At 35.6% G+C, this 22,143-nt stretch overlaps 3 protein-coding genes across 5 annotated transcripts; all 3 read left to right on the top strand.

Moving 5' to 3' along the window:
• Nucleotides 1-228: 228 nt before the first annotated feature.
• Nucleotides 229-5,221, top strand: LOC141837128 (subtilisin-like protease SBT2.4). The gene is made up of 9 exons (XM_074724585.1): nucleotides 229-241; nucleotides 2,140-2,374; nucleotides 2,444-2,576; nucleotides 2,709-3,124; nucleotides 3,204-3,369; nucleotides 3,450-3,732; nucleotides 3,799-4,121; nucleotides 4,189-4,729; nucleotides 4,800-5,221. The coding sequence occupies exons 1-9, from the start codon at nucleotides 229-231 to the stop codon at nucleotides 5,219-5,221; spliced, it is 2,532 nt and encodes an 843-aa protein (XP_074580686.1).
• A 1,526-nt stretch (nucleotides 5,222-6,747) lies between these two features.
• On the top strand, nucleotides 6,748-10,197 carry LOC141839593 (uncharacterized). Of its 3 annotated transcripts, none has more exons than XM_074727378.1 (7): nucleotides 6,748-6,980; nucleotides 8,026-8,253; nucleotides 8,795-8,942; nucleotides 9,075-9,202; nucleotides 9,475-9,537; nucleotides 9,610-9,678; nucleotides 9,778-10,197. In XM_074727378.1, the coding sequence occupies exons 2-7, from the start codon at nucleotides 8,062-8,064 to the stop codon at nucleotides 9,847-9,849; spliced, it is 672 nt and encodes a 223-aa protein (XP_074583479.1). In that variant the 5' UTR covers nucleotides 6,748-6,980; nucleotides 8,026-8,061; the 3' UTR covers nucleotides 9,850-10,197. The 3 variants fall into 3 exon arrangements, with proteins under 3 accessions (XP_074583479.1, XP_074583477.1, XP_074583478.1); XM_074727376.1 differs by having other exon boundaries at nucleotides 6,891-6,980; nucleotides 8,010-8,253; XM_074727377.1 differs by having other exon boundaries at nucleotides 6,914-6,980; nucleotides 8,041-8,253.
• A 773-nt stretch (nucleotides 10,198-10,970) lies between these two features.
• Nucleotides 10,971-21,275, top strand: LOC141840339 (signal peptidase complex subunit 3B-like). Its single transcript, XM_074728296.1, has 6 exons — nucleotides 10,971-11,176; nucleotides 11,787-11,834; nucleotides 15,445-15,507; nucleotides 17,870-17,923; nucleotides 20,249-20,335; nucleotides 20,983-21,275. The coding sequence occupies exons 1-6, from the start codon at nucleotides 11,051-11,053 to the stop codon at nucleotides 21,106-21,108; spliced, it is 504 nt and encodes a 167-aa protein (XP_074584397.1). The 5' UTR covers nucleotides 10,971-11,050; the 3' UTR covers nucleotides 21,109-21,275.
• Nucleotides 21,276-22,143: the final 868 nt, after the last annotated feature.

The following is a 22,143-nucleotide window of genomic DNA, read 5'->3' as shown; positions in this document are numbered from 1 at the left end:
ATAGTCATTAAATACAAGTTGTGCATGTTTCATTAGAATGAAGAAGTCCAAATGCCAGACATTCAAGAATCTGTTGGCATCTTGCAAAAGGCATACATTAAAAATCATATCTAGCTAGGCTAATTTGGTTGAAAAATAAAACATGAGAGACTAGATGGTGAAAACTGAAACTCCGGGGTGCTTTTGGGAAAACTGCCAAAAACTCTGGCGTCCCACCCAGTCGCATACATGGATTACCAATGTGGGCATGTGTCCCATGCACTAGATCTGGATCTACAATTCATATCCACATTTTAGGAGTGATGACAAAAATCCTACGTGTAGCTTTTATGTCTTTTTAATATAAAACCCCCAAATTTAAAGGATTTTAGCTTTTTCCTCCTCTATGTCCTTGCCCTGCAATAATTTGAGTAGGGATTCGATCGGTGGGATATCGACATTTTTGCATTTAATTACCAAGGTGCATAGTGCATTATAGAATCAATCAGCCTCATTTTGGAGGTCTCAAATTAATAATTAATTCCTAACGCATACATTCATTTCGCTTTCGAGTACAGTTTTGGAAGTATCTCTATATTTTCTTCACTCTCTATTTTAGTTTCAGTTTGTTGGAATCAAATGAATAGAAATTTTTTTTTTTAAAACCATTTTACCCATGACAGTTTTGCACGAGATCTTATGAAGCGTATGCACCACGAGTGCTTAGAACTACCCGTCACATTTTTGCGGCGGTGCATAGCATGGAGCCGTAGAGACAAAATTTTTTAAAAAAATCTTAAATAAAAAATCAAAAGGGCCTTTTTTTTTATGAGAATCCTTTAAAAAAATCTTTATTTATTATCAAAAAAGACATCCCATTTCACCTTATATATTTTTTTCAAAATTAATTTTATTTTTTGATGTTATTATAGTAATTATATGTTCAAAGTTGTTATGACAAGGATACTTAATTCTATCAATACAAAAAAATATATTATAGTAGCATAGATATTTCAACTCTAATCAACATTAATAAATTGTATTGTAACAGTATTTTATCTTTGATCAATATTATATTATAATAATACTTCGATGAGTCTAATCAATATTAATAACATTGTATTGTAACAGCTACAATTCATAACTTTTATAATATAAATGTTTTATTTTTGATCAATATTAGTCAACGCAAATCAATATCATATTATAATAACTATGAATCATAATTGCAATGTAATTAAGTTATTTTTTTATCATTATCAATCAATATTATGTTGTAGTAGATATTGGATCGTAACTATTATAATTGTGTAATAGTTATGATCTTATAACTACTACAATAATATAAAAAATAAAATAATTTTTAAATAAAGTGTACAAACACGGAATGAGGCGTTATAAAAAAGATCACGTCTTTTAAGATTTCAATAAAAGGAGAACCCTTTTAAGTTTTCCTCACAGAGTACATAGAAAAGAATTAATCAAAAGAGTTTCCTTTATTTTTATTCCCATATAATTGAGTAATATATTTTTAAAAATAAAAAATATTTATCATAATTTTTTATTTTAAAAATATATTTATTTTAATATTATTGTAACAATTTTAAATAAACTATTACAACATTGATTAAATTTAATTAAATCAGCTCTATGTTTATCATTTTTGATTAAAATTATTTTATGTTGTACAATGCATTTAAATAACTGTATAATTTTGCTCTATATTATTATAATTTTAACCAAAACTACTGTAATTGAAATAATTTTAAACAAAACTTTTATTAGGTATGTCACTTTTAGATAAAAGTACGATTAAATATTCTTTTGAGAGATATATATATTTTTTAAAATAGAACACCCTCGATGATAAGGCACTTTTTAATCTTTGCCCACTATAAATTCAGATGTTAATAAATTTGTAATGTAGGATTCAACACCTTCCTAAACGAGAAGATAATTATTGAAGAATATAGTTTAACATTGAGGTAATCACCTTCTTCATAGTTTAAACCCCTGTTTATTCGCAGTAACGGCAGAGAGAAAAAAAAATAAAACACGAAGAACAGCAGGATTCACACGATACGTTACAAACTAATCTCTTCAAGCTAACAACGTGATTCTGCTACTGTACTTATATTGTTCATCTTCTTCTCAATGCAGCTGCCATTTCGTTTAATTTCCTTGATGCATTTCTGTTTGAGATCATGAAAAAGCTTTATCCTCTAAAAACTAATCTTCTTTCTCTACTTCTCTTTCTAAGTATTCCTGCGTTAGTGGCGACTGCGTCAGAAATGGAGGAGAAAGCCATCTATCTCGTGATGATGGAAGGAGAACCAGTGGCATTTCGTCAAGCAGCTACGCCATCAAAGAGACACAAACCATTACAATATAAAAGGTTGAGTAAGTATTTAGGAACAGTGGTCACATTTTCATGTTTAGGTTTTATAATTTTAAACTCACGCAGGGAACAAGCAAAGCTTTTGGCGAAGTCTCATGACCAACTTCTCGAGAGCAATCTCGACGTGGAGAGCTACCAAAAAGTGTACAGCTTCCACCATATAATCAATGGCTTTGCCGTCCACACCACTCCCACTCAGGTACTTCCTCCCATTCACTCAGGCACTTGTTCATATATAAAACATCAGTGAACGCCCACAATCAATGGCTGCTATGCAATTCAGTTTTGCAAAAAAAAAAAAAAAAAGCATGAACCAGACAATTTGGTACAGGCAAAGAGACTCGAATCCATTCCCGGTGTGCTAACAATAGAGAAAGATCGAAGAGCCAAGCTGATGACAACCTACACACCCCAGTTCTTGGGGATCCCTCAACGAGTATGGCCCCAAGCAATGGCCGGCGCCAAGTATGGAGGAGAAGGTATGCTAATTGGCGTCGTCGACACAGGCATCGATCCCAACCATCCCAGCTTTGCTTGTTCCGAACCCTTGCCTCAAAACTCAACGTCAGACAGTTGCTCTACTTCGATCTCCGGATCACTTTCCTGCCAGTCAGGTCCTCTGTTTCCTCCAGGTTCCTGCAATGGCAAGATAGTTTCTGCTAGATTTTTTGCTCGTGCAGCCGCGACAACTCTTCCCTTGAATTCTTCCAGGGACTTCTCACCCTTTGACGAGCTTGGACATGGCAGGTGATCAAAGAGGAGTAATAATTAAGTCAGCCTGTTGCTTTTGTTCGTTATTATGGTGGATTGAGTTGTTCTGCCACAGCCATGTAGCTTCCATTGCAGCTGGGAATTGGGGAGTTCCTGCCGTCGTCAATGGTTTCATGTATGGATTTGCAAGCGGAATGGCTCCTCGTGCAAGGCTTGCTGTTTATAAGGCTCTGTATCCTGCAGGTGGAAATGTTGCTGACATTGTGTCAGCCATCGATCAAGTAAGAACTGAATCAGAGATTTTGCGTCATAACTCCAAAAATAATTGATGTTTTGTCTCAATCATCTAATCAATCTGTAGGCTGCACGCGATCAAGTTGATGTGCTAGTGCTCTCCGTCGGCCCAGATGGGCCACCGGAGGGCATCGTAAGCTTCATGAGCATACTCGACATCGCGTTGTTATTCGCGAGAAGAGCAGGCATCTTCGTCGCTCAGGCCGCCGGCAACCAAGGCCCGGCCGCTGCCACAGTCTCATCTTTCAGCCCTTGGGCAATGGGTGTGGCAGCGAGCACTACGGGTAGAGTTTACGCGCCTACTCTTCTCACCGGCGATGCTCATCGGCTACAAGGCGTCGGCTTAACAGGTAATAAGTAACTTAGAACTTATCACTTTTTCCAATGTAACAATTGATCATACACATCGATTTTAGCACCAAGTCCGGGAAATGGGCTCTTCCAGTTTAAGCTCATCGCGGCGAAGGACGCTGCGATAAAGAACATTTTGGATTCAGAAGAATGTCAATTTGCAGATGCTCTGCAGCCTGAATTGGTGATCAACAGCGTTGTGATATGTTCATTCTCACAGGGGTTTCTTAATGGAACCTCATCTCTCGCTGCCATACTTGACACCGCAAAAGCTCTTCATTTCATTGGATTTATCTTTATCGCCAACCCTGCTTACGGCGACTTCGTCGCCCATCCTCTTCCTTTTAGCGTTCCCGGAATTATGATCCCTCGAGTAGCTGATGCGCAGGTGGTTCATTGTTTGTTTGATTAAATTTTTGGAGTTGCAATTAAGATCCTGTTGGAGGTCGATGCAGGTGCTCATGGCGTACTACGAGAACAACACTTGTAGGAACGAGAGAGGTGCGGCGATCAGCTACAGAGCCACCGGAGCCATTACAGAAGGCCGGCACGCCTTCTTCTCCGATGACGCGCCTGTCGTCTCCCGGTTCTCATCGCGAGGGCCTGGCGTCATGGACGGCCAGAAGAATCCGGCAGACGTCCTGAAGCCGGACATCCTGGCACCGGGGGAGCAAATTTGGGCGGCCTGGAGCCCGCTCGTCGTCTCCGAACCTGTACTCTCCGGAGACGACTTCGCTCTGCTCTCAGGGACGAGCATGGCGGCGCCGCACGTGGCCGGAGTCGCGGCGCTCATCAAGCAGCTCCGCCCCTCGTGGAATCCCTCCATGCTAGCCTCCGCCCTGTCCACCACCGCGTTGCAGCATGACCGCCGGGGGCTCCCGCTCCAGTCGCAGGGCTCGGACCTGCACTCCTCGCGCCCGTCGACTCCGTTCGACCACGGCGCCGGAATGGTGAACCCCGAGGCGGCGCTCGACCCCGGATTAGTCTTCTCCGCCGGTAATGATTTAATCACGCATCATTCATCAGCTGCGATGGGTTTGACAATATTGTCCTCGCATTGTTACAGAGTTCGAGGACTACGTCAACTTCTTGTGCGCATTGCCCGACGTCAGCCCGGCGCTGGTCCGATCCGCCACCGGAATGAAGTGCGACGCTGAGTCCAGTAGCTCTCCGGCGGATCTTAATCTGCCGTCGGTGACCATATCTACGTTAAAGGGGCATCAGACGGTGAAACGCAGCGTGAGAAATGTTGCAGGGAAGGCAGAGACGTACCTGATCGCCGTCAAGCCGCCACACCCGGAGGTGGTGGAGGTGAGCGTTCATCCAGAATGGTTTGAAATCCCTGTAGACGGAGTGCAAGAATTGGCGATCGAGTTCAAGGTGCTGCAGACATCGGAGTCATTTGCATTTGGGGAGATCGTTTTGACCGGGAGCTTGAATCATGTAGTCAGGTTGCCATTGGCAATTCGACCGGTGGGATTTGGATGAGCATTTGGTAGATGTCGACGGCAAGGGAAAAAAAACTACTTTTGAAATTTCATTTGGAAGCTCGAAGCCGCGATCGTTGCAACATCATCACATCTTCTTCCTGCAACTTGGCCTCTTCGAACTTGATCGTTGTGACCTCGAAATAGACTGAAATTTATGCGCCTATCTCCTTCCCAGGAAAGCTCGACCAGGAAACTTGATCGTTGCAACAACTTCAGTGCGTGCGAGCGAAAATCTACACCTGGTCCAAGTTCAAAGATACTTGTGATATTTCTTTTTCATTTAGTTTAAGAAACTAGTGTCATTTTAAGTTAGTTAGTCATGGACAACAAATATTTGATGCAAAACAGTATGGCAATGTCTTTGAGATGAAAAGGATAACAAACCAACAGATTTTATAAGTCTGTAATCATGATTGTGCCTGGGTTTCAACAAAAAAGTGTTTAAACACAATGGGAATAAATTTGATAGGGTCATGCCGACAGTTGTAATCGATTACTTACAAGTTTTTCTGATTATTTGAATTGAATGAAGATTGGAAGGACTAGGGTAGGGTTGATTCCCAATGATGAAGTCCGGCTTGATGTTGTTACTGGCTCTGAGTATAGATTGCCATTCTGAACAGCTAAAATGTCATGATGGAGTTTATAGGGGATGTTGGTATTTTTAAAAGTTTGGACCTACAAATTATATTTCTTTATTTTGTTTAATTAAAACATCCACAATCCACTTTCATTATAACACCCTTCACTTCATTAAAAAGTATGGGATCCTATCACGTACTTATTATAACAACATATCTCTTTCACCCATATTCTTTTTAACATTAACACTCATTATATATGGTCCCACCGTCTACTCAATCATTTTAAAATTATATTATGTTCAATAAATATATTTTAAAATATTAAAATTATTTTTAATAATAATCTTACTTTCAAAATAATAATTTTATTATTTTTAAAAAATAATATTTAAAAATATAATTAAAAAATACATGTGAGGTGGGCCAACTTCTTGACTGACCTACTTTATTTTTAATTGAAGGCGTTCAATTATTTGAATGTGTGTTCAATTGGAGGAGTATTATAATATCTCTTTACAATTATGTTAACACTAATAGGGTGATATAACATCCCTCGATAATAATATTTAACATCAATGAAATATTATAACACTCAAAGCATTCTGTGTATATTCAAATTAGATATTTTTATTCAATTTTTATTACATTTTTTTGTTTAATTTAATGGATGCCGACAACTAGATTATGAATCGGGTCGCTGTCGCTGCGCTCGTTCGACGGTTCGACTCGGTTCGGCTCGACTCGGGCATGGAGCCGCCTGGGAATTACCAGAAAAATCACGTGACTTGTTGTTCCTTCGTATCCCGTATCGGCTTAGAACCGTAACATTCCTTAAAATCCGCTCCGAAACGTTACTTGCCAATTTGGCAGTTGCCAAGCATTTAGTTTACTGAACGCCCACTCTTCGACTGTCCTTGACTCCTTTCGCTCCTCTTCTGCTTTTGCTGCTACCGGAAACCCTACTCCTTCCGCTCCCAGATCCCGATCTTTCCTTACGCAGTATCGAATTCTTTCGAATCCGCTGGTTATCTCCTCGACCGGTCGATCATCGATCAAAATCATTTTCTTGATCGCGAAATTTCACGACTTTGTTGTTTCTTAAGTTGGGAAACCGCCGCATTTCGACGGTTCAATCGGCTTTGGTGTTGCGCTTCGCTGGATCGTGACATTGTGGTATGACCTAAATTAATAAACCTTTTAATTTTTGCTGCATCTACTTTTTTTGATTTTCTTGTTCGATTTCCTGATATTTTTGTGTGTAGTTTTTGCATACATTTGATTTTAACTTGGACAATTAACTGTACTAAATCTTTCGGATTGATGCTGAATTTCACTTTTTTTCCCATTTGTGGAAAGTTGGACTGATTTTATTTTAAAAGGGGGAGAATCGGAAATGCCAATTTTTGCTCCAGTTTCCGGAATTGTTCTCATGATTCAATGCATGTTTTAGCAAACGATCCATACTTTATGTATTTTACTTTTGGGGGGTTTCAACTGAACCACTTTCCTTTCTTTTTAACTAAAATCATTGTGTAGATCGGTACTGTGAAGAGGAATTGCATAAAAAAATCTTTTCTTTTTTATTCTTGATTTACTGCGAAGCTTCTGATCGTGGAATTAGATGAGTTTGCGAAAAAAATCTTTTCTTTTTATTCTTGATTTACTGCGAAGCTTCTGATCGTGGAATTAGATGAGTTTGCGATTTTTTTCTTTGCTTTTTCTTCACACACAAAAAATAAGTAAATAGATAAATAACTATTCATTTTCGATTCTTGATACTTGCTTGTTCCTCCGTGAGGCGCCGATTAAGTACCATACCATATAAAATTTTGAGAAAGAATTGGGTTCTGGGAAGAATGCTATTTATTTTATGATGTGTTGGATGGTAGCCAGCCTGTTGCCTTCTCATTAATTGGATCGAATTGAATTTTAATACGTGAGCTTAGTCAAAATCCATATGATGTTGACGGGCGTTGCTGTTGGTCTTTTTGGTGCTGCTTTTTCCTGAAAATAACGTCTGCACCTAAAAAAATGTTATTGCTTGTGAGATGTTATTATCTGCAACTGGCAGTACTGTCCATAATCTTGCCTATCGGAATAAAACAATTATAAATTTCATTAGAAGAGCTTTTATTATTCAATGTTGTATTTTCTGCCAAAGAATTTGCATAGCTCCTCAACTAATATTTCCTTTGCTAATAGTTTGATGATTCCTCAGCTGGTTGGATATCAGGTTGTAAATTTATTACAAGGTATGGAGGCTGAGTTCTGTTCTGTCAGGACAACTCTATCCCCTTCACGGTATGAAAGTGGGGATGAAGAGCTTTCTGTGCTTCCCAGGCACACTAAAGTCATTGTAACTGGAAACAACAGAACTAAGTCTGTTTTAGTTGGACTTCAAGGTGTCGTCAAGAAGGCAGTAGGTCTTGGTGGCTGGCATTGGCTGGTTAGTAATTCTCTCATCCATTAGCTGCCCACTATTCTTGTATATTTTTAGTAGTTGAATGACACCAAGAAGCCGACATCTAAATGGAGCTAAAATATCAGGTACCATCTCACATTGGTGGTCTGTAAATTTGACCTCCAACTAGAAGTTTTTTTTTTTTTCCAAATCAATGTACAGGATTATTAACTATTATGGTTAGAGAAACATTCCTAGAGAACATACCAATGATGATGTATAGGCACTTATCAATGATAAATTGATGCTGCTGCAGATGCTTCCTGTATCCCCAATTCATTGTACTTCCGATTACTTCCACAGTTAGCTTTAGCTTAGTTTTGACACTCAATTGTTCAAAGCCCAAGTTAGATCTTTCACATAGAAGAGAGGGATTAGATGCAGATTATAGTTTCCAATCTTAATTGATCTGACACCTTTGCTTCGTCACTTTATGTGAAGTTTTGGACTATTTTCTTTCCATGCAATTATTTGGTTAAAGCAAGTATGGAAGTCATGTTAATAAAATTTGTTGGCATTTTATTAGGTTCTAAAGAATGGCGTTGAAGTGAAACTGCAAAGAAATGCATTGAGTGTCTTGGAAGCTCCTACAGGAAACGAAGACGACGACGACATTGAATATGATAACTCATTCTGCAGTAGCTCAGACCTGGGAGACAAAGACATTGATTGCTGTAAGTTCCTACTGTTTACTAATTGGTATCTATAATTATCTTAATTTGTTGGATATCAATTGGTAATTAAGAAGTAAAGCCTGCAGTGTGCCTATCTATTTTAAATGTTTAATAGTTATATTGTCTTGACAGCTAGCTTAGAGTTACGTAAGACAACAAAGCCAAGGGTTCGGCATACCAAGCCATGGGCATCCTTTGCAAAGTCAAGTAGTCGAAGCAGTTGTCAAGACACTCATACTAATGCCCATAAACATCAAATGGTGAGAAAATGTCGTGTTGAATAATTCAATATCATTCACAATATATCTCCTTGTCATCTTTCAATTGTTTTTTTAAATAAAATCCATCTTTAAACATTTTTGACTTGTATGATTGCATTGTTTTGAGATTATATATTTCCAAGGGTGGTTCTACCATTTGAATCATCCGCATGATTCCTGAAAAATCTTTGTATGGGTCATCTTGGTTACACAATCTTCAATTGAGTATGGTGCCGAGAACTTGTACTAAAACCTTACTAAACAATGAACAGAGACTTAACTTGGCTAAGCTTGGGACACCGACCCTATGGAGATACTGGAGGCACTTCAATCTAGTATGTTTCTTGACCAGATTCTACTCATGAGATCCTTTGCCTTTTACTAAGCTTGAACCAACTGATGCACAGGTGAACATCAACCCCAATCCAACCAAGGAACAATTGATTCTTGGGGTGCAAAATCATCTCCTGTCACAGGTCAACCTTCTGTTTACCGTTTCTTGGACTACTACTTTCGTCTAACAATTAACATGTCTTTTTATCTGATCTCTTGTTCACATTCCTACTTGTAAGCAGGAATTGGATGAGATGCAGGTGATCATGGGTTTCATCCACTCTGCCAAGAGATTGAAAACACTCAACCCATAAGAGGAACATGGTGGTGTGATTGGACAGATTGTAAAAGTGTCACTCCTACCTAATGGACTGCAGTGATTGAACCATGGCACCTGATGATTTTGTAGCCTAGTGTGTATTAGCATTATTGTTTCAGTGAGGAATGGAAAGGACATACTTTTTATTCGGTTGTGGTGGAGGGGACAGCCTGCTTAAAAGATGAGTCGGAAAAGGACGATTTATTCTGTATACTCTTCCGGACTTTGCGGTGGAAAATGAGTCATGTGTTCTTGTCTTCCACTCCAGCACCCATGACCCATCTGATAAGCAGAAGACAAAATATGAAAAAAAGAGATAATTAATACATGTTTCGTCATGTGTGGGAAGTTGCAGTTTCTCTGTGGCTGTATCCACAGTTGCAGCCTCGTTCTAGTGAATCAGCAATGTGTCTTTTCCCCACATTAAGTTCTAGTGCTTTCCTGGTAGAATATCTCTTCTAAAACTCTGAATGTTAGCATTCTAAATCGCGCATCATGATTCAAAGTCGTTTCATGGTCCTTTGTTACGTCATTTTGAGTTTATGTTATTTGGTGTGGATGCTTTTAACCTGATTCTTAAAATTAGTTTTAGAGGCTAGTTTTGCATATTATGTCAAGTTTTAAAACCATCATTGTTATTATTTTTTAATTTTGTGAGGTATTATTGTTCTAGTTTTTTTCTAAATTAATTTGCAAAGTATTTAGATTTATACAAACTAGCTTAATTGGCAAATTCATTTTCCTATATTATTTTCACTTAAAACATTCATTCATGTGTTACATACCACTCGAACAATTAACCTCCAAATTGGATTTTGGTTCGATTAAAAAAACAAAATTTCTTTAACGGCTCCAATAAAAGTGGTTGTCCAATCAGAAAAAATCTTTCAAAAAAGTCACAGTAATTTCGTGAGTTAATATCTAATCTAAGCCTAAATATACATGAATTTCAGCGTGCTTATTAAAATTGTAGTTTGTAATAGATTATGTGTTTCGGTCTTCTTTAAAGCAAATCACGTCGACCATATTCGTTACCAAATTCCATTTTGGTTAAATGTATTAAAACGGCCGAAGATTTGGGTTAGTTTTATAATGTTAACCCAATTTAACAAAATATAGATCCTGAGCAATACAAAGAACTCCAAAACCTAGAGAGAGGAGAGAGGAGAGAGGAGAGAGGAGAGAGACGAGGGGCGATGCATTCGTTCGGATACAGGGCGAACGCGGTGGCGACGTTCGCCGTCGTCATCCTGGCGGTGATGTGCTCCATGGCCTCCCTCTCCGACAATTTCAACTCTCCTTCACCCACCGCCGACGTCAAGGTAAGAACTCACGGCTTGCTCTCGCCTTCTTGACCCGTTTTCAGGTCATCAATCCCTTACGGTCAGCGATCCCTCAAGTCTTTGCTCTGTACTGACAACAAGTCACCCAATATGTTCAATTGCGTCGTTTGCTGTAGGATTTGGTTCATCTGTAACAAATAATTTGGATCTGTATTTGAGCTGTCGACAGATTTCTTCAAGATGAACGGATTATGTTGTTGACATTAATGTTCTTTGTTTGATCGAAAAACCTAGTCATTTTCAAATAATTGGCGTCCGTACTGTTTCCTGAACTGTAAAAGCCTACTTGGTATTTGCATCAGTCTCTTTCCTTTTTCAATCAAATTAATTGCTAGATGTAACTGTAAAGTACGCATCAATGGTGGAGTTGTGGCCTTTTATGATGCTAACTCTTGACTAGAGCAAGCATATAATTCGTTAAAGATGTGATTTTCTATTACATAAGTGGTTATGAAGTTATACATTTTTCTTGTCACTGACTCTGCTCTTTATTCTAGTTAAGTTGACGATACTGATTATGCATTATAACGTGCTTCCATGTTTTCTTCTTTTTCTCCCAACATTTTGTCCTGACTTTGTTCTTCTGTAGGTTCTTAATGTAAATTGGTTCCAAAAACAACCAAATGGGAATGATGAGGTTAGTTTTGTTACTGTTGTATTGTTGTTGCCCTTGTTACTAAGGCAAAATTTCCTTACAAACAAACTATTTTGCATTTTTATCATTTAGTTTAATTTTACAAATTTACCACCATAAAACATAAAAAATTGGGTATGTATCCATTTTGAGAGTTCTTTCTTGAAATAGTAAAATGCCTTTGTCAAATTTTGTTTTTTTAAATTGTTTTTCTTTGATCTTATTGTTTATTTAACTTTTGAAATGGCATTTAAATATCTTGGAATGCCATTTGAATATGAGAAATGAATTCAGAGGACATGAAATACAAAATGAAAAAGGAGATATAAACATTAAACTAAACAATAGTTAAAATTATATTAAGGACATTTTGCTTGTATCATTTTACCCAAACATCCTTAACCTAAGTTTAATTCGAACTAATATTATTTATAAGAGACTTTCAAATTTCCATGGATGCATATAAAATATTAAATTTCGTAATGGCAAATATGCGATTCTGTTATTTGAAAAGTAAACATGTATTTTCCCCTTGGCATTATCAGTTGAAAATTTAATTTTCAAAAATGGCATTGTAAAATTTTCAAAAAATGGGGCTATAACTTTTAAACATTTATGATGTACCTTTGAATTTGGTCACACTAGGATTTTAATATTTTTCAAGATATACTTTTTAATTATATTTGAAAATGTTATTTGAATATTTGGAAATGACATTTGAATATGAAAAAATGACTAAAAGAAATAAAATGCAAAATGAAAAGTGAGATAGAGAAAAAAAGTGAAAATAAACAATTACAGAAATTATAATAAGGACAATGTAATTTTAACCAAACATCAATAAGCTAAATTTAGAAGAACACTTGGTCACATTTAAAAGTGGGAATAATAAATCACAAATTAATTTTTTTATGGTTAGGAAGAATAATAGAAAGATTTGTAAAGATTGTAAGGTCATTCATAGAGAAAACTTAATTATCCAACATAGGTTAGTAGTGTTGGATATACGCCTCAAACATAGTATCAATAGAAGAAAAATATGCACGCCTCTTAGAATTAAGTGGTGGAAATTAAAGGATAGAAAAAAAACATATTTAAGGAGAGAATAGGAGTACAAGTATTAGGAGAAATATAAGACGATTTGAATACGACATGGGATAAGATGGTATCAAAGTTGAAACTAGTAGTCAAGAGTGTACTCGGTGAGTCAAAGGGACGTACACCACCAAGTAAAGAATCTTGTTGGCGGAATGAGAAAGTACAATAAAAATGAAAGAAAAACGAAGAGCCTATAAGGTATTATATACTTGTAAGAATGAGAAAAACTTAAAAAAATATATAGTAGTCGAGAAAATGGTATATGAAGCTAAAAATGAAACTTTTGAATATTTATATAAAAAATTAGATACAAAAGAAGGGGAAAAAGACATTTACAGAATAGCTAAAGCGAGAGAGAAAGAAGACAAAGATCTTATTCAAATAACATGTATTAAAGATAAATGCAATAGGGTACTAGTAAATGATAAAAAAAATAAAAAAGCGATGGAAGATGTATTTTCATCAATTTTTTAATGAAGGTTTAAGTGACCAACTTAACTTAGGTAATTTAAGTAGGTCAAATGAGTATATAAATTTAAATTTTTATTGTAGAATTCAAACTTCAGAAGTAGAACAAGTTTTAAATAGGATACAAAATGGAAAAGCAGTTGGATCAGATGATGTTCCAATAGAGGTATGAAAGTGGCTAGGGAAATAAGGTATTGAAAATATTCAAAGGTATTCAACCTGATATTAAAAACTAAAAAAATACTCGATCAGTGGAGGGTAAGTACTCTAATTCTCTTATATAAGAATAAAAGAGATATATAAAATTGTGCAAACTATATGAGTATTAAACTAATGAGTTATACCATGAAACTTTGGGAAAGAATAATAGAAAAAAGACAAAGAAAAGAAACCACAATGATCGAAAATAAATTTGGATTTATGTCTGGAAAGTCGACAATAGAAGTTATACATCTTCTTAGACAACTAATTGAAAAGTATAAAAAACAGAAGCAAGACTTACATATGATATTCATCGACCTAGAAAAAATTTATGTTAGAGTCTTAAGGGAAATTATATGGAGAATTATATAAAAGAGAGGTGATATTAAACTAATAAGGATATGTATGAGAATGTAATGACAAGAGTGATGACTTCAGACGAATTAACCAAAGCGTTCCCCATAGGGTTACATCAAGGATCAGCTCTAAGTCTCTATCTTTTTACACTAATTATGGAGGAACTCACTAGACACATTCAAAATATGATATCACAATGCATGTTATTTGTAAATGATATTGTTTTGGTGAATGAGACACGTGAAGGAGTAAATGTAAACTCGAATCTTGGCGGGAAATGCTAAAAGTGAACGGTTTTAGGCTTAGTAGAGTAAAGACAGAATATATGAAATTTAAATTTAGTAATATTAGACGTAATGAGATAATTGTTAAGATATGAGATGATGATGAGTTATTTGTAACTGAGAGTTTTAAGTATTTAGAATCATTTCTATAAAAGAATGGAGAAATTGAAAGAGATGTCTTATATAGAATACAAATAGGATGATTGAAATGGAGGAGAGCGTTAATTGTTCTTTGTGATTATAAAGTACCTCTAAGACTTAAATGAAAGCTTTATAAAACGGCGGTTAGACCTGCTATGTTATATGGAGTTGAATGTTGGACGATGACTCGAGCACATGAGCAGAAGATGAAAGTTGTAGAAATGAGAATGTTAAGGTGGATGTGCGGACATACAAAGATGGACAAGATAAGAAATGAAAATATTAGAGAGAAAGTCGGGGTTGCACCTATTGAGGGAAAACTCAGGGAGACACGTTTAAGATAGTACGAATATATACGTAGACAACCAATAGATGTTCCAGTTAGGCGATGTGAAACTATAACAAATGTGCCTATCAAATGAGGAAGAGGAAGAACAAAAAAGAGTTGGTTAGCAACAATAACATAAGATAAATTTTATTTAAATATAAATGTTGATATAGTAGGGGATAAAGGCCAATGACATAGAAGGATCCATATAGGCAACCTCATCTAGTGGGATATGGTTTAGTTGTTGTTGTTGTATTTGCTCTTACAATGTGTAAATTTCATTTCTGCTCATTTTCTTCCAATTTGTATGGAAATAAATCATATGGATGGAATTGGGTTCTTTCTCTATTTCCTTGAAGTAAATAAGTGAAATGCATCATTTCATTTCGCTTCTTTTCTTTTCCTGCTTATTTCTCTCCAATTAAACGCAAAATTAGTATCTCCTGTTAGTAGTATCTTTGTTTGAAAGGAAAAAATGCGAAAACAATAAATCCTCCTGCTTCAAATTTGCTATATTGTCCAGAAGAAATATCTGCATATTGGGTGAAAACTTCAATCAACTAGACCAGACTATATAATACAGATTTTGTTGATTCCTTGCACATTATACTACTAAATCACGTTTTCTGTTCACTGCTAACATAGGACATGTTATTATATTAAACACATTATATATGGATATAAGAATCTTGCAAGTTGCTGTTTATCTAACTTCATGTACTGTTATACTTTCTAGGTCAGCTTAACAATGAACATATCAGCAGATCTTTCATCTCTTTTCACCTGGAATACTAAACAGGTTTTTTTCACACTTACTAATCAGCATATTGTTAAGTATATTGTTGGACATAGTATTGATAATTAGAACCTATTTATCTGCTGCTCTATGTTGTAAGTGTATGATTTAAGAAATTTTTTCTTGGTAATTTGCATGCAATTATGTCTAACATATTTGGCTTTAAGTCATTGCCTCTTGCAATTGTTGAAGCAGGGTAGTTCCTGTTTCATCCTAAAATGACTAGCTATTTGGGAAGGGACACCCCCTTAGTATAAGCACAGTCAGGATGCCTACTATAGGCTATCTTGGATGATGAGCTGGTGCCACCCTCTATGCTGATGGGTTTGAAATACCCTCCTCAGGTCCTCACATCCTGTCATGTTCAGAGGTATGAATTGAGCTCTAAGTGTATCTAGGATAGAGCACATGCAGGAGTCCACACCTGACCATCAACTCAAAGGTGCGGGCTGTGGCTCTATGTACATCCATGACACATACACTTTTTTCATTAGGTTAGACATACGAGTTGAGGCTTTGACATTATGTTGAAAGTGAGACCACTTAATCTCCAAAATGATTAGCCATTTTGAAGACCAGAGATGGCCACTAGCATAATATGGGCACATCCAAAATCCCTACACTTAGTGGGACTATGACATCAGGACTCTTCCCTATTTGCTAATGGGTGTAGGGGATTCTCCATAAAAGTTATGATTCTAAATCTCATAGAACCATCTAATGAATTACTAGTACTTGATTGATCATAAAAGACTAATGTAACTTGAAACTTGAGTTTGAGAAAAATGTTACAGCTTTAGGGTTTCAGAGGGTACAAGAATTGTGTACCTATAACCTGACTAATATGGAGAGTGCATTCTAGGACCGGCCATTAAACACTAGATCTATGTATTCACTATATGGAAGAGTGGGTATTTTGGTTCATTCCTCTCTTTGTTGGTACATCCAAGTTGGTAGTTCTAGATAAGAAAGGTTTATATAAATACAATTTAGGTTTAATGAGACATAGTAATATGAAGTTGGTGAGGGGAGTTGATCTCCATGGCAACTGCAATTCGTATAAATCCTTTTAATTGGCAGTATTTTTAATACACACTTTTCTTGAAGTATCTATTTTGAGTGGAAATAGGAGATATTGTTCTGCTTAAATATATTTACCTGAGTTGGCATCTTTTCCACAATAATTTTAAAATGTAATCTTGAAATCAATAACTTCTAAGCATAATATTAGAGAGAAATTGTAACTTATCATTAAAAAATCATGAATTTTTTGTTTTGCATGTTGAGGATGTGGCTATTTTCATATAGAATTTTCAATAACTCAAATTCTACTACATGAATGATTTTAAAGGAGTCTGACAAGTGAAAAAGGATTAAAACATTCAAGTGGAATCTTTGTTGTTGCATTCAATACATAGCATAGCTACAACGTCGCATCTTCATTTCTATTCCAATATTACAATCAGGAATCTATAGTTTGGATATGGCAATCCACATAAGATGTTAAAGCTGGAGAAATCTAATTATGCAAAGGTTTTAATGCCTGGATAAATGAGTAGGATATTTTTTGGTGTGCCACTGAACTTGATACTGTGATATGTGTATGATGATTTGAATTTCTGAAGGATGGATTAAAATCATAGTCGCAAACCTGGAACGGATGACACCTTCATGCTAATTTTTGATCGAGTATTTGATCAATGTTCACTTTCAATAGTTTTATGCCATTTTTGGATCACTTTGCATATTGTAGTTAAAAACACATACCTTAACAAACATGAAGACACAAGGAAGTATACAAGATACAACTCTGCCGCTGAAATATTGTTTTTAGTGGATTGGCTAACCATCTATTTCAAAAGCTTGAGCTATTAGGAAAGACAATCAATCTTTATTTTTATATTCTTAATACTCCCCAATCATGTATGAGTGGCATAATTGACTTGACTGGCCCAGACATACCCATTGAAGTGATGTGAAAATATTTTTAGCACAGGATCTCTTAACTTTTGATACCGTCTTACAGCTGATTGGTTGATTATTTATGTCAAAAGTTCGATCTGTTAGGAAAGGGACCAATCTTCATATCCCTTTCGGTTCACACATTATAAATAACATTTCTCTAAATCTAGGTAAGTGCATAAGTAACTCCCTAGATAACATGTAATGAATGACAATATAACTTCTCAATTAACTTCATGGCACAAAACATGCCTAGATAATTATAGAAATAACCAATTGATTATTTGCTTTGTCCTAACAATCTTCAAAAACTTTTCACAACCGAATAATTTTCAATTCCATTGCAGGATCTGTTTACAAATTCATTAACTTTGGTCTTAAGATTTTTAATTGGATTATCTAGGTGTTTGTTTTTGTAGCGGCTGAGTATGAGACACCACAGAATGCCTTGAATCAGGTGAACCTAGTGTTATTTACATATTGTAGTTTGTTACCGTTACAACTTCAGTAATGGTGTTTTCTTTCCATTTTTTAATTTTTTTGTGACATGTAGACTGAAATCATGCAATTGTGCGTTATGATCAAAATTTTGTTTTCTGGATTAAATACTGTTATTGACTCTGACACTGCTCATATCTTGATACATCTCTTGACTTTTCTCACAGTTGTCTAGGCAGTGATGTGCCATCATGTGAGATGTTCATTATTGAATCACTAGTCGTCACAGATCTGTTTGTTTTCATCTTTTTTCTTTATTCATGAAGTTGAAACTGTATGGCTACCAAGGATAGTCATTTGAATATCACTTTATCAAATTCACATGTTTTCTTGATGGGTGGCTAATCTGATTGCCTGTCATGTAAAAGGACAAAAAAGTGACTTATAGATGTTTGCTTTGGAAAGTAATCCCACTCTATCTACTCAAGGATTATTACTTGATATCATTTAATCAAATTCACGTGTTTTTCTTGATGGGTAGGTAATCTGATCACCTCTTAGAAGATCCAAAAACTGAGAGATATTTTCTTTGGAAAGTTGTCCCCCACTATCGACTTAGAGTAACACTTATTATTCTTGAAACAATTATATATTCCTTGAAGGAAACCTAATACGTTTATTCTCAATATGCTTATTGAGGCAATGAAATATGACAAGGTAAATTAGCTGTGATTCATGATCTGCTCATTTGCTTCAAATGCTCGTTTACTTCAACAGAATTGGGAAAGATAAGACACATGTTAGCTTAGTTATTCCCTTTTACGAGTAGTGTGGAGGCTTTGATGTATCTAGAATCCTTGGTCAGCTAAAATGAGTTCCACCATTTTGTTGAAAATATAGTTGCATACGCTTCATGCTTCCTGAATCTTGCAGTGTATGTCCTAACAAGTGTGGGATGCTAATTATATTATGCTTGCACACAAGTGAGGAGTGAATTGCATGCCAAAAGATGCTGAAATGAGTGTGTATTTTTGCTGCTGCTTTTTTACTCGAACAAGATTAGATCAGAATCTCAGTGAAAGAAAAGTGTATACAGCATAAATTAATCTACAGCTTAAGATGAAAGATGTAATACATAAAGTCAAACTTGTAATTTTTGGTCATGTCCTATTTAATGATGGTAAGTGCCACTTGGAATCATGGTCATCATAATCAAACCATTCCCACACTGAGCTCTATGCTAACTATATAATTAGAAATATTTAAATCAGTTAAATAAATTTTTGATACTTTAACTAAAAAGTTTTCTTTGATCTTCGCCAACCAATTACACCTGCTTTATCAATTTTGACTTTTATAACTATAGAATTCTGTTGATTGCCTTCAAACATGTCCATTGGATCTCAAACTATTAGAGCTGCACCTGATCAGGGTCTAGGATATTAGTATTTGTTTTAGCCTTTCTGATTGACAATTGGGAACATAGTTGATAATTGAGATAGTTTACTTGGGATAGAAGTAATGGTGGTAAGGGATTGTGGTGCTGGAACATTCTGTGCTGTTGTACTAGGATGGGTACTCCTCAGGTTTTAGCTTTATCTACACACTGCCTTCTGAGCCATGTTAGTGTGACAACTATACATAACATACTTGGATCTTTTGTGAGGTACTATAGCGAGTGTTTGAAGTTCTGTTTTGTATGCTAGTAATGTGCATTATGCCGAAGGTATCTATGGACAACAGTCAAATGTATGTCAGAACATCTTCCATGACTATATCATATGTCAACTAGTTCTTGTGAGTCATCAACCAGAAAAGATTTTCTATATGGTTTATTTAACTGGAGCATGGCAACAAAAATGCACGCTTTGTTTGCACCAGTCTTTTCAAAGGCTGCTATAATTCATATTCTTACCATGACAAGGTATCAATGTGGTTATTTAAGTGATATCTGATATGCACTTGTGAAATATATGCTTTTATTAGAAAGTTATAGGATACTGTCCACATGTATTCCTTGCTAAGGTATAGCCTGGAAAGGTAATCAAATGGTGGTTGCATTTAATGGTCAAGTACCCTAAACCAAATTTGCATAACACTAAAGGGCTTCAAACTCAATGAGTTTGTAACATCATCGGAAATTTTGAGTACTTCATCATGGTACCCAAAACATTTGTCACTAGCATAATTCCTGTGATCGAACCATATGCATTTCCACAGTTTTATTAACCTCTCTAATAGTGTTACAATTGATACAAGAATCTGTATGTTGGAACTGCTGGTTTTTTCATGTGTGCTGACATTTGACAGTCTTTAGTTTATTTTCCACTCTCTAATATGGCAGGTTTCACTTTGGGACGGAATCATACAATCTAAAGAACAGGCTAAATTTTGGATTCATACCACAAACAAGTATCGATTTACTGACCAGGCAAGAAATTTCATACGTCCTTGGGCCTTATAAAATAATACAAATATATTTTTTGTGCATCATAATAATACTCTTCTTAACATGTTGATCGCGAATGGAGAATTTGTAATTTGTTTAATAAAATAAAATCTTCACTAGTATTAGCTCGCTACTATTTGGCTACATGGTTGTCAGCTATATTGTAGATGAATAACGCACAGGTAGGTTCATAGTGGCTACGTAACAAGTAACCGTTTGTTAAATATATCTTTCCTCTTCATATCTGTACAAGATCTGGAGAGTTCAGTAGGTTGACATTTCAGAGAACTATTAAGAATCAGACTAGCTTTAAGCTCATCATCCTTGTTATTTTCCAGACTCAGCTTTGATCTTCGTTATTTGTTTATAATGGGTACCTATGCAAAGTCGTCAGGATTATCTTACATATTTTTATAAATTTTTATCTCTGCATGAATTAATTATAAGTTTTCTTTATCTAAAAGTCTCATCGTGAAAGCAACCTTGTACTCTGTTATTTTCTTAGCAATCTCTGGTTCATATTGTTTGGTGTCCAATGTTAATTGTGCGAAATCGGAAGCAAATACCACAATTCATCGGTCAATCTTTTGATACTCCACTAAATCTCTTGCGTTTCAAATTGTATGCAGGGCTACAACCTTAAAGGAAAGGATTACAACTTGACACTTCATTGGCATATCATGCCCAAGACTGGCAAGATGTTTGCTGACAAAATAGTCATGACTGGATACCGTCTTCCTGAGGATTATAAATAGTTAGCTCTTCTAACTGTTTGAGAAATAGATACCATGTTGTATGATTCTAGCAGCAAGTTTTTGCACAAGCATAGCAATTTATGGTTTTTCTCTCCTTTGTCCTCTTATGGTGGCTTTTGTGTGAAGAGCAACAAAAACTAGCTAAAGCTTCTTACATGTTTCGAGTGTGGGATTCGTTTCCAAAGCCCTTTTTATGATACAATCTCTTTTTGGACTATAGATTTTAGTTTGAAGTCATTTCCCTCTTAATCTGCTACATATTATTTTCCTTGCAGTAGTGGTGCGGGAAATGCATAGCAGGGCTATAAACTAGTTGGATTGAGCTTGATTATGTTAAGCTTTGATCATTTCTTTTATCAATCTTAACGAAAATAAATTAATCTAATCGATTAGGAAGATCAAATAAATAAGTCCACTTTAGAATCCAACTAATTTCTACTATGATGAGATTTAAAACTTGCATTGTTTAGAAAAAGCTCGTGATCTATCTAACTCAAAGGTAAGACCTTTTTAGCTTTGATGGTTGACACCTTGTCAACGAAGAGAAAGATAGTCAAAGAAGAGAGAAAACTGAGTAATTCTTGTGAATTTTGCAGCTCGCTTTTGACTCTTAGATAAATCGCTGCTTGCCTTTGGTTGGCCAACATTTTTTAGTTGCATATATCTATATTTATCTAGGATCATTATATCACTTGGACAATTAAGGTTACATCATTTTCATTGTTCATTTAGGACTACAAATGAGCTTAGTCGAGCTTAACTTTCTTCTATCTTCAAGATTGTTCATTTGTCTCACTGAGCTTGTTTGAACTTATTTACTAAAATGATATATTATTCATAAACTTTATTCTTGATTATTTAGGAAACAAACTCATTAGCTTTTAAGCCTATTTATTTAATTTATTTTTAGATATCAAAACAACATAAACATGTATAACTTTGTTGGATTAATTAACCACACCGATAGGGCAAAGATTAATTACATCATGCACATTCTGTGCGATTTTAAATTAATTGAGAGACCAAATTGAAAAA

The sequence above is a fragment of the Curcuma longa genome, chromosome 11 (assembly GCF_044706935.1).
Source record: "Curcuma longa cultivar G26 ecotype Majalengka, Jawa Barat chromosome 11, ITB_CL_G26_1.1, whole genome shotgun sequence".
NCBI lineage: Eukaryota > Viridiplantae > Streptophyta > Magnoliopsida > Zingiberales > Zingiberaceae > Curcuma > Curcuma longa.
This window is presented reverse-complemented; position numbering and strand designations above follow the sequence as displayed.